Consider the following 11,834-nt stretch of genomic DNA (forward strand, 5'->3'; position numbering starts at 1 on the left):
GCTTATACTTCCACATCACAGTCCATCATTGAGGAAAGTCAGGAAGTCAGACAGAAATTTGAAGCAAAAACCATGGAGGAATGCTGCTAGCTCACTCACCCCAGCTCATGCTTACCGAGCTTTCTTACACACAGCCCAGGACCACCTTGCCTAGGGATGGTGCTGCCCACAGTGGGCTGGTCCCGCCTACGTCAATTACGGGGGTTAAGATAATTCCCCACAGACTTGCCCACTGGCCATTCTGATCTACGCAATTCCTCCATGGAGTGTTTCCTTTCAGATGACCCTAGGCTATGTCAAGTTGACAAAGCTAATTAGGAAACCACTCCACATACAACCTGCATGGAACATCAAACACATTACGACAGAGCCCCACGCCGTCTTCTGGAACTCTGGTTAGACAGTTCCTAGCTCAACCTGACAACAAAACAGCTCACCCCAAACATGGAGCTTCTCTGGGATCCTGTCATCTCCAGGGACATCATCCCCGCTTTAGCAAACAGTAGAGAGACAAAAGCAGAGTGCCAGACAATGATCACGACCAGCACCATAAACTCTCCATGGAGATGACAGTAGAATCACAGCAACAAGGCCATAGAGCTGACCACGTGCTCTTACCAGGAAGGGAGGCAGTGTGGAGATGGGAGGTAACCCTGAGAATACTCATGAGGCCATTCAGATAGGTTTCCACACAAGACGAGATCAAGATGCCATTTTCTGGGAATGGAAGTCCCTCATAATTTATGTATCTAAACTGGAACTTTTTAACTTAGTGTATATTAATTGCATTAAAAAAACAAATGATGGGTTACAAATTTTATTTCCATTCGTGTCTATCAGGTACTTTGGTCATATTCATCCCTATTATATACCCTTTCTTGTCCTCGCTCCTCTTCATCCTGCTGGTTACCATCCTCTTCCCAAAAAATCTCCCTCCTATTCCCACAGTGTGTGTGTGTGTGTGTGTGTGTGTGTGTGTGTGTGTGTATGAGTGAAAACACATTTTAAAATATAGATTCCACAGATGAGAGAAAACATACAGTGTTCACTTTCCTGAGTCAGACTGCCTTCATCCAACATGGTGACTTCCAGTTAAAACTGTTTTTCTACAGATCCTACATTTCACTCTGGAAAAGAGTGGACACCCAAACACTGAGGTCCATTTTATCCAAGGAAGGAGTTTTTCCCTGGGGACAAGAGTGTCTGGTAGAGGATAGAGGTGTCCAGAGAGTAAGGTTGCAGGACTGAATCTGGCCTGGGGGCCCTGAGGGCAGCAAACCATGGGTCATACAAGGTGCACAGTGGCAGGGAAGCTGGTGTGGCCCAAGTGGGTGTGACTCTCGGGCTAGGACTGGCCTAACCTAGGTGACAAAGTGTATAGTGTCACCTAAATTCAGTTTCTTCCCCCTATCAAACCAGAAGGTTGCCTCTGAGCCCCTCTACCTGCTGCCCCAGATCCTAACGAGAGTGCTCGGAGCTCTGCCTTTGAAGTATGTCATGGTGTAGAGGATTAAAAATAGTCTAAAAAAGAGAGAGGAATATTAAATGGCAAAGGCCCCAGCTGCATGAGAACCTCCCCCCTCCTCCCTCCCCCATTCCTTCCCCCTCCCCGCCCCCCCAGGAGAGGAAAGCAGGAGTGGGGTGCGATGTCATAGGGGCTCTATCAAATTCCACCAGAGCTCTGCAGGAGCTGAAGCAGCTTTTAAAGACCAGGGCTTCTGAAACCCTCCTCAGGGTCTCCTCGTCCTCAAGCACTCTGTGTAAAATCATCTCCCAGCAGCATCAAGTTCCAGGGTGAAACACAAGTGGAATATCAAGTGCATGGGTCCCTCTGGGTCCACTCACTGCCCGGCTCTCTGCCTTTGAATCACGCGTGTGAACCCATTTTACAGTGGGCACAGGACCACGCACCAGCCATGCCATCGGCCCTGTGGTAAGAATGGACACACAGCTTTACCTACAGTAAGCACTCCATGCTCATCTTGTTGGGAGAACTCCTTCGCCGGGGCAGGTGGAAACAAGCATCTACCCCCTCCTTATGAAGTCCCAAGAACAAACTAAAGGACGACCCCAACAAAGTCCAATTTGGGGCGCCAATGACTTGATTGGCTTACTTATAGGCATGGGTGAGTGGTTGCTCACAGGAGCACTGAGTGACCCCAAAGCTGCAAGATGGAGCATTTGGAATGTTAACCTTCTACAAGAGAATGTCAACAGTCAATAAGCCTGTCTTGGGGTCTCCTGCCACTAGTTACAGCCGTTCTGATGAAGATGACAGTTGTTAAGCTTGGAGGAAGCACTCTATAACATGTCCCTATACTCGACTCCCACTGTCACATGCTGCTTTTTTTTTTTTTTTTTTAGTTTGGCTCAAAAAAAAGAAAGAAAGAAAGAAAGAAAGAAAGAAAGAAAGAAAGAAAGAAAGAAAGAAAAAGAAAAAAGTCCCCACTATCCTACAGGAAGTTCTCCAGGTTGCCATGGTACTGACAGGAAGTCTTCAACTCATGCCAATGGTGGACATAAGCTCGCGACTTTTTTCTCCCCAGGGCTGGATACCTCACACAGCTGATCCGCCGCCCTGATTCCCTGAGTGTGCACCCTGCTTTGGAAGAAAGGTGACCCCACATGCCATAGGTGTTAGCGTGGCATCAAGGCCTCACCCAGAACTACTTCTAGACAAAATCTGATGTGTAGCAGTGAGAAGGTACGTGTGGCTAGCATCTACTTCAGATATGAGGCCTAGGACAACTTGGTGGGTCATGTCCAGGATGGAGTAAAATGTCTTGGCAAAAACATTTATCTAACAATGGTCATGACTGGCACCTAAACTGTGTATATTTAACACATAAATCACACTCTTCCCCACTGCCCCTCGTGCACACACGTTTCCTCTTGAATTTCACTGTTTCTCCATTCCTCAACTTTACTCTTTTACCTGAATATATGTAAATATGTTTGGCCTTCTGGTACCTTCATCTTCCCTTCTCAGTCATGGGTACTATCGAGATGAAAGAGTGTAGCTACATGCCAATAAAACTTTATTGATAAAACAAACAGCGAGCCAAATGTCACCTATGGCTGAAGTCTTGGAATGCCTACTTAGCTAGGGAAAATTAATCAGAGAGAAGCAAACATACCAACAGGGAGGAAAACCTGTCAGACTCTCCAAAGGCGGCTTTTGCTTCCTTCTATGACAGACATAATCTACCAGTTTGTTTTTTTTGGTTTTTTTTTTTTTTTTTTTTTAAGACACCAAGAGAAGTGAAAGGAGGTTTCTATGGGAACGGGAGTTTACTTTTAACGGCTCAGCCATTATAAAGACAATCGCTTTATTTTTCTCCTTCCCTTCAGACACAGGGTAGGCGTAACCTATGACCTGTTGGGCAGGATTTTGCCCAGGGCTCTTCTGTTCCAATAAAATATGAAATGACACAGTGTTCTGCAGGCCAGAAGGGCACTTCATAAAAGCCAGGCTGCTTGGGGAATAGGCACTTCCCTAAAATGGCTAATCTAGTCCCATGTTCTGCCTTGCCCAGCAGGCTATGGTGCCAGCAGGCTATGGTGCCAGCTGGCAGCTTGGCTGCTCTGAGGGAGGTTAGGCCCATCGAGTGGCTACCACCTCACAGGTCAGTTGCCAACTTCCCGATGGAGGGCTTGCCTCTACCTATACACACCCCATTTTCAAGATGGGTTTCTAGTTTGCTGGCCCCTGAACACTCTTGCTCCTGGGTACACACAGGCAGGCAGGAGCCTCTGTTTGCTTAAATCATGGGCTGGCCACTAGACCGCTTGGCTTGAATCAGTGGGGGACAAACCAAACCAAGAATGCCCACCATTTACTCCTGAGTGACCTTTCTATAGAAAGCCTGTGACCTGCAGTCTTCTCTGCATCCCCCCGGGGGGTGGGTAATGAGTCGCTGGCACTTGAAAGTGAAGGAATCCAGGACTGCAGCCAGCAGAGCCACGAGTGGGCAGCCCACGCCCCTTGTGCCAAGGGCTATAATGCAAATGGCTTCAGGCAGATAAACAATGCCTAGGCCCAGCCTCTCTTGACACCACCTTCCAGGAGTTCCTCAGAGCTCCCAGTGAGCCAACTCTTAACTTTGCCAATGAGAAAACTAAGAAATCGCAGGCAAAAGATTTCCCCCTGGATCCCACAGTAAATTAGCAACACTATCAGAACCTAGGCTCTGACCATGAGCCTCCCAGGCACGGCTGTGGCTTCCCTAACTACACACACACACACACATACACACACACACACACACACACACACACACCAACAACAACAACAAAAAAAAAAAAAAAAAAAAAAAACACCCCAAGGAAAAACTAGCCCAGACCATGACCTTTCACCTGCAAAGTAGAGATGACTCAGAGCCTGGGGTATGACTGCTATAGAACCAGAAAAGAACATTCACACCACGACTCATACCTGGGAACAAGCACACAGCCCCAGTGACCTAGCAAGGCAGCTCCTCAGGGACATAAAAGTCCACATTTGATTTTTTTTTTTTAATGGAACCTTCCAGGGTACTAACTGCTGAGAGCCAGGGGAGAAGAGCAGAAAGGCCCTTTCCTGGGCTCTTCCCTCTCTGGCCTGGTCCCATAGCACAGAATGTCTAGAAGTGGGAGATGAGCAGAGTGGAGAACGGGCTCTGGGGAGAAGGAAGGAACTAGGGGTGAGGAGGCTGGTGTGGCACCCCCAGCAGACCACAGATGGCCTCAAATACCAGGCCATGCCAACCCAGCCTTTTTCTCACCAGGCATCCATAGACCATGATGACACTACTACTGGTCCAGGGATGGAGCATGCCAATACCCAGGTTGTGGGATGCAGTCCTCCATGGACAGCATGACCCCTATCATCTTAATCAGGTATCACGACGACACTTCACAAGACAGCGTTCCCCTTCCTGCATCCCTGCGATACCAGCCACACACCCCCTCTCCAATGCTCCCATATCCCAATCCCAATCACACACGGTTTCAGGACACGCGCAAGTGAATAGAAGGTGGACTGGCAATTGAATGGGGGGACTCCAGCTTTCATGAGCTGCCACCCACATGAGAGGACAACTCTGTAGTGATGCAGCTATGCCGGGGTGACCCTGCTCACCCCCGCTTCTGTCAATGAGGCCAGTAAAGTCACCGGCCCACCAAGCTCGACTGGGATGAACTTGTTCCTTTGATCTGTCGTTAGTGTCCCATGTGGGGTCAAGAGATACTTGTTCGTGTCTTCTCAGGAAAAGCTAAACCAACACCAGGGTCCCTGCTGCCGCTACCAGGTCAGGAAGCTCTTGCCTTAGTCCCCAAACTCACAGGAGGGCTTAGTAAAGACACAGTGGGGTGGCTGGATGGTGGGTGGATTAGAGGAGGTAAAGCTAGGCCAAAGCCTAAAAAAGCCATTGAGAAGCCCAAACAAGCTCAGGAGAGCCTGCATCTGGGCCCCTGCCAGTGCAAAGATGGGGACAGCAACATCATAGACAAGCAGGGATCTTTCTGGAACACACAAGCAATGCCCTAGAGAGGACAAACCAGTCCAAGTGAAGCTTAGGGTCCGCCTTCAAAGTCCAAATTCAAAGCCCTTCTTGGGACCCTCTCAGCCACACCATGAGGTTAGCAACCTCTTACTCATGTGCTCACGCCCATGGGATGCTTGCCCTCAGCCTCACCTGGGTTCAAATACCAGCCAGATTTGCAAGTCACAGTTCCTTGAGGGGGTTCTGACTGAGGGCGGGGATGTCAGTCAGAGAGGGCAGCCAGCGGGGCCCAGGCAGTGGCAATGATGCTCCTGAGTGCCCCTCTGAGGAGGGAAGGGACAGCCTGGTGTCTGTCCTGACCACCTTACCAAGCCCCCTCTGATAGCTATGTCCAAGCCAAGCTGTTCTAGAAAAAAAATGAGGTGAGAGATGGCGGCATTTAAGGTACCAGACAGCAGGAGAGGGTCACGAAACAGAGATGACCTCCACACAGCCCAGCGTATCAGACAACAGAGCCCTGTCTGTGCTGATGCCTGAGACAGTGTCCTACAAGGTTCGATGTGCCTTGCCCACATTGGCCCAGAGAACACAGAAAACCTGTGGACTGGGGAACAGTGACAGGCTCCTAATGAACAGGAGCCCTCCCAAGCCCTGACTCAACAGCCCTCGTCCAGGGTGGGCCACGCTACTGAAGTAAAGAGGGGAGGACAACCAAGCTACATTGTCCTCCGGGACACTGGAGGTCTCCAGGGGACAGTCTGTGGAGAACCAAGGCCTGAAGCAGGCACCTGGCCACCTCTCACCTCTATGCCACCCACCATGGCTCTCAGGACAACTGGGATCAGCAGGCCAACTCATGGGACATTCCCCCATGTGTCATTTTCTCCTCTGTGAAAAGGCCAACGGCCTGAGCCACTCCCCCACTCCCTTGCAAGGACCCTGGTAAGGTTTCACAGGCAGTCTGTGCCAAAGGATACCATGCTACCCCAGACAGCCTTGGTGACAAACACCTCGATGGCCATCGCGTGCTTGTATCTGACAAGCTCATCTGCTATGATGGAGGAAAGGCCCCCTGAGGGAGGCTGGATTTTCCACCCTCCCCATCTGGCTTCCCTCTACCCCAACGTTCCTCTAGGGAAGGTTTTCCATATCACAATCACAGCCTGGATTCTAGAACCTCACAGGCCTAGGCGGAATGCAAGGACAGAAGCCAACGTGCTTCCTAATAAACATTGGGACCCATGGGGAGGAAGAACCAGCTAACTCCGAGCTGGTCTCTGAAATGCAGCATCCGGGACCTAACCTCAGCTGCCTTCACTGCTGACCCCAGAACCACCTCGTGCCAGGAACAGAAGACTCCAATCAGGTCTGCTGGACCTGACAGTAGCAGCTGCCTGCACATGGGTATCAGGAGCTTCCCTCCATCTCTCTGGCTATAGACCCCGAAGTCCCGCTGTCACCAACTGTGAACCCCCAAGACACCATGGCCACCTTCACAGGGAGCAGTCACAAGCTTATATAGCAAACCCTGTGACAGGCTCTGCCAGCCATCTCCGCCCACAGCCCACCTGAGCTCAGATGAGCAAGGCCCTGAGACAGCCCCCATCTGCTCATCCAGACATATCTGGGCCCCTGGCATCTACCAGCTGGCTCAGCAGATGCTTTGAGATCAATGTAGGATGCCTTCTGGACTTGAACCTTTAGTTGAGACTGCCTAAGAACCACAGGAGCAAAAAGAGATATGTCTGTTAAGGCCCCTAATACAGAGAGACCAGAAAGAAAATAGAAGATTCCTGACCTGAACTCCATTCTCACTTTATCTTAGCCACGCCAGGCAAAGCAGGAAAGTTCCACTCAGCAACTGCACAGAACTAATGTCCACCCCAAGACCCAGCTGGCTTTGTTTGTTTATAACATCCCCAAACTGCAAATAACCCAAAGGTCCTTCGTCAGTTGAATGGAGAAAAGAACGGTGATCTATCCATACAGTGGAATAGTACTCAGCAGTAAACAGGAACTATAGCTATGGAAAATATGGCGTGGATGGATCTCACTAATACCAAGTTGATCTAAAAGGGCCAGATCAAGAGGACACATTGCAGCATTCAACTTCAAGGCCGGTTCCAGAGGCAAACTGAACTTCGGGAATTAAAGACAAAAGATCAGAATAAAGGTTCCTTTGGTGGTGGGTGGGTGAGGTTACTGCCTAGGAAGGAAGATGAGGCAATCATGGGGGGATCTGGGTATCATATATAGGTAGCGATTACCTGAGTGTACCCACATCTAGAAGCATGTTGAGCTTACACTTCAAATTAGTCTACATTATACACGTGTCATACACATGTCATTTGAGTTATATGACCTGAAGTTTGCCTCTTAATAACGAAGTCCACTGCTGTTCAAATTGTAAGTGATATTTGCCTGGAAGTGTGGTAGGGTGGCAATCTCAAGGGAGGAGCTGAGACACCTAATTATAAAGTCCTAAACCTTCCAGGCCCATCTCTAATCGTCCCCACACTGTGTAGTCCGGTCCCTCTGTGTTACTTTGTGGTGTGTTCCTTTACAACAACTGGTCTCCACACTGAGTGCTGATCCTGCAAGAATTGGCTGCCCCCAATAGCATTGGCTAGTACCTGCTCATTAAAATGCCTAGTGATTGCCCAAGGCACACCAACCAGATACCTGTCAGAGAAAGGTATGACTGCCCATCCCAGACCAGATCCTGATTCTTTCCATCAGAGTAGCTCCAAACCTCCTCCTCTGACATAAATCACAGCAGCTAGACAGCAGGAGAGTCCAGAGCAGAGAGTCCCCAGTGCCCACTCCCTGAGGCGCCTGCTGGCTCCTTTTCAGGTCACCTCTGCAGACCTGCACTGTCCTTGCCAAACCTCAGTTGGAGAGGGCCACGTGAGCTCCCAGGAAACATTTTCTCAGGTGTAATGTTTAATCTAGACTCTTCCCCACCCCCAGCAGGGGCTCCCTGCCCTGCTGGCAAAGGGACACCCACAATCCTCCCGCCCTTACCTCTGTCCAGACCTCCCAGCTGGATCCTTGCAATTTCAACCTTGAACTCTCTACACCATCACCCGCAAGCCAGCAGGGGAGGGGCTAAACCAGCCGCACCTGTGCACAGGTCCAGGTGGGTGAAGAGGCCAGAAGTGGACTTATGTCTAGTTCTGCAAAGCCCCCATAGTAGGAAGAGAGCTGGAAACACACTTCTACCCACAGAGCTGGAGGGCAAAGACCTTTTGGGAGTTGAAGGGGTGGGTTTCTTCTCTCTCTCTCTCTCTCTCTCTCTCTCTCTCTCTCTCTCTCTCTCTGTGTGTGTGTGTGTGTGTGTGTGTGTGTGTGTGTGCGCGCGCGCTAAGTTTCCACAGCCAATACTTTCTTTTGAAAGATACTTCATATTCACAGGTGACAGAACCACAGAGCCCATGTCTGACCCAGGGGCCACCAGGAGTTTCTCCAGCTTGTCAACTGCCTCAGGCAAGGGTTTGTGTCTCAGCTCCTCCCCAGACTGTGGGCTGGGTGGGAAGGTCCACACAGCGTGTCCCCACCACCCAGATCCCTGAGGAAGGACCATGCCCCTCACTCAGCTCCCCAGCCTCATAGGTACTTCGGAAAGTGCGAGCCAAGTCTGACAGGGGCACACACAGTGGCACTTTCTCCAGGCCCTGACCTGGGCCACCGCCCCTGAGAGTCCACGCACAAACTTCTCCGAACTACCCGGAGCGGGAGGAGGGGAGAGAGGGTCCCCTGCTGGGATTGGGGTGCACACGTGCGCGTACACACACACACACACACACACACACACACACACACACACACACACACACACACTCACGCCCACGCACCGCCCCACCCCCTGAGCCCTGCAAGCCCGGCCCAGGCCAGCGACACCCGGCTCCGGGGCGATCGAGGGACGCGGCGGGGCCCACGCTTAGCGGAGGCGGCCCCTCCGGAGAGGCCGGGGCCGCGGTACCTTGCAGGTTCTGCACACGGATGTCGCTGATCTGGCCGATGAGCTCCTCACGCTGGAACCAGTCCCACTCCTGAGCAGCCATGGAGCGCGCGCGGCTGGCCGGGGTGGCGGGCGGCAGGAGCGGGCAGGCAGCGAGCGCGGGGCCGGTGGGCGGGCGAAGGGCCGGCCCCGCCGCGGGCGGACGGGCTGGCGGGCGGGCGCGGGCGGCGGAGCGGGGCGCCCGGCGCGCGCTCACTGCCCGGCGGGGGCGGGGGCCCCGGGCGGGAGGGAAGAGGGCGGGGCGGGGCGGGAGGAGCCGGCCTCGGGACAGTCCTTTTTTTTTTTTTTCCTCCCCCACCCTCAGGGTAGGTATTGGTTGGATTGTTTGGTCGCCAACGCACAATGATGAGGCACGGGGGTCGCAGCCCCCAGATTGTGATGTCTCCGGGTGTGGTGGGCCTGGTGACGCAAGCCAGGGTGCTCCAGGAGCTGGTCCAGGATGTCTGCCCCTTCCCCATCCTGCCCCTCTGAGACCCTTCCAGTCGCATTAGGAACCCATCCGATGTCGGGATCACCTCCCTGCTAAAGGCAGCCGAGCCCTCCCTGTCCATCCCTGATCCTGGAGGACCATGGAAAGTGAGTGATGGGCGAAGTAGTGTAGAGATGGAGTTTTCATAGGGGCGGGAGTCTGGGGTGGAAGGAATTCCTTCCTCGATTTAGATTAGAGGCCACTTCCGGTTCTGCCCAGCCAGCCGTTGGGAGAAACAGCCCCCTCCCAGGAATGGGTACCTTTGGGGTCTTGGCCACAAGAAACCTAAGTAAGGTTTTATTGAAACCCCAAGGACAGACTGGGGCCATAGCCTCAGATGTTACTCCACTTGCTTTGTGTGCCCAGAAGCCTTGGGTTTGAGCCCATGCGCAAAATAAACCTGGTGTTTGCACACACCTGTAATCCCAACACTCTGGAGGGGGAGACAGGAGAAGGAGTTCAAGGTCATTCACAGCTACCTGGATGAGTTCAAGGCCATCCTGGGATACCTGAGACAAAACAGTCCTTTGTGGTTCCCCCTCTGGGCCCCTGTGTCTTTAAACCTGAGAATTCTGGATCTTATCTTGTTTGGGGCTCCACTGGGCCTGTGTATCTGCAGCCAGGACTCCTTTATTGGTTAGCAAGCAGAAAATCTGGGAATTTGTCTAAGGTGAGGGATGACCCTCACCAGTGTCTTGCTCCCTGTTCAGGTACTACCCCTTTCTGGACACCTAAAACCACCCAGAAAATAGAGAATGCCATTTATATGGTGAATGGCAGTAGAGACACAGTAGGCAGAGTTTTCTGAGCACTCAAATGTACCTAGGCCTGCTGGCATTACTGCATCCATGGAAAGCCCAGCAACCAGCAACTCACCAATGAGCAAGCAAAGATGGAGGTCCCAGGCCTGTGTCTCCTGGGTAAAGCAGGCCCTGAGGGGGGGATGAGAAACCTTCAAGTCATCTGTGTTTAACCCAATAACCAACGGAGATGAGGATTACAAATCAAAGTGAACTCCAGAAAGGAGGAAGTCAGTTTGGAGCAAGAAGCCAGTGTGGAGGGGAGGTCACTAAGGGTCCCTAAAGCCTGACTTTGGAGCTGAGCCTAAAGGGGAGAGAGACCTGTCCCCATCCCCTGGGGGCAGGCATCAAGCCAGACAGGTAGGCTCAGTGGAGATCATGGCTGCCTGAGGCTCTGGTGGGACCTCCTTGTGCCTGCCATGATTCATAATCATGTGGCCACTTCCCACGTGTGGCTGCCTCCTTTAGAGCCAGGGTTATATTAGCAGGCGTTGTTAACACTGGCCCCATCAAGCCATCACACTTAAATTTGCTTTCTCTAGTTGTTGTGGGCTGAAAATCATTGTCAGCTTTGCTCCGTCAGGAGATGGGTGGCCAAGAACTTGAAACAGTGTGTGGTTGAACATGATCCACAGGGAGCAGCCATCTGTCATGAAACTGTGATGACTATTCTTGGGAATGAAGGGGGAGGGGCCTAACATCACTGACGGAGCCCTTATTATAAATTGGATGTTTCTTTGGATCAAAATGGAAGAAATTTGAGGTGGTTTTCCAAGAGGCCTGGGAGCCAGAGGTTTGACACTGGCCCCTAGCCATACCTGGATAGTCACTGAATGAACAAGATCCCTTCAGGTTCTCTGAGATCTTTGGGAGCACACAAGGTCTCTCTGATCCATCCTTGTGCCATATATAGCCTCACTTGTCAATCATAGTTCTCCACTTTGATCTAATGCTGTGAGTTACTGCAGGTTCTGGTCATACCCAATACTTGTGGTCTGGTGTAGTTTGTCCCTCCTGGGTCCACGTTTGGAAGCCTGGTCCCAGTATGGTGATGTGAGATG

The 11,834-nt window shown here is 51.7% G+C and overlaps 1 protein-coding gene across 4 annotated transcripts in view; it reads right to left on the reverse strand.

The window, feature by feature from the left end:
• Clmn (calmin) overlaps window positions 1-9,623 on the reverse strand; it is a 96,224-nt gene extending 86,601 nt beyond the window's left edge. For all 4 annotated transcript variants that reach the window (XM_036205486.1, XM_036205484.1, XM_036205485.1 and 1 more), the window contains exon 1: window positions 9,466-9,623. In XM_036205486.1, the coding sequence (XP_036061379.1) occupies window positions 9,466-9,547 (82 nt within the window). In that variant the 5' untranslated portion in view covers window positions 9,548-9,623. The remainder of the gene's footprint in view (window positions 1-9,465) is intronic.
• Window positions 9,624-11,834: the final 2,211 nt, after the last annotated feature.

Source organism: Onychomys torridus, chromosome 14, assembly GCF_903995425.1.
Source record: "Onychomys torridus chromosome 14, mOncTor1.1, whole genome shotgun sequence".
NCBI classification, from domain to species: domain Eukaryota; kingdom Metazoa; phylum Chordata; class Mammalia; order Rodentia; family Cricetidae; genus Onychomys; species Onychomys torridus.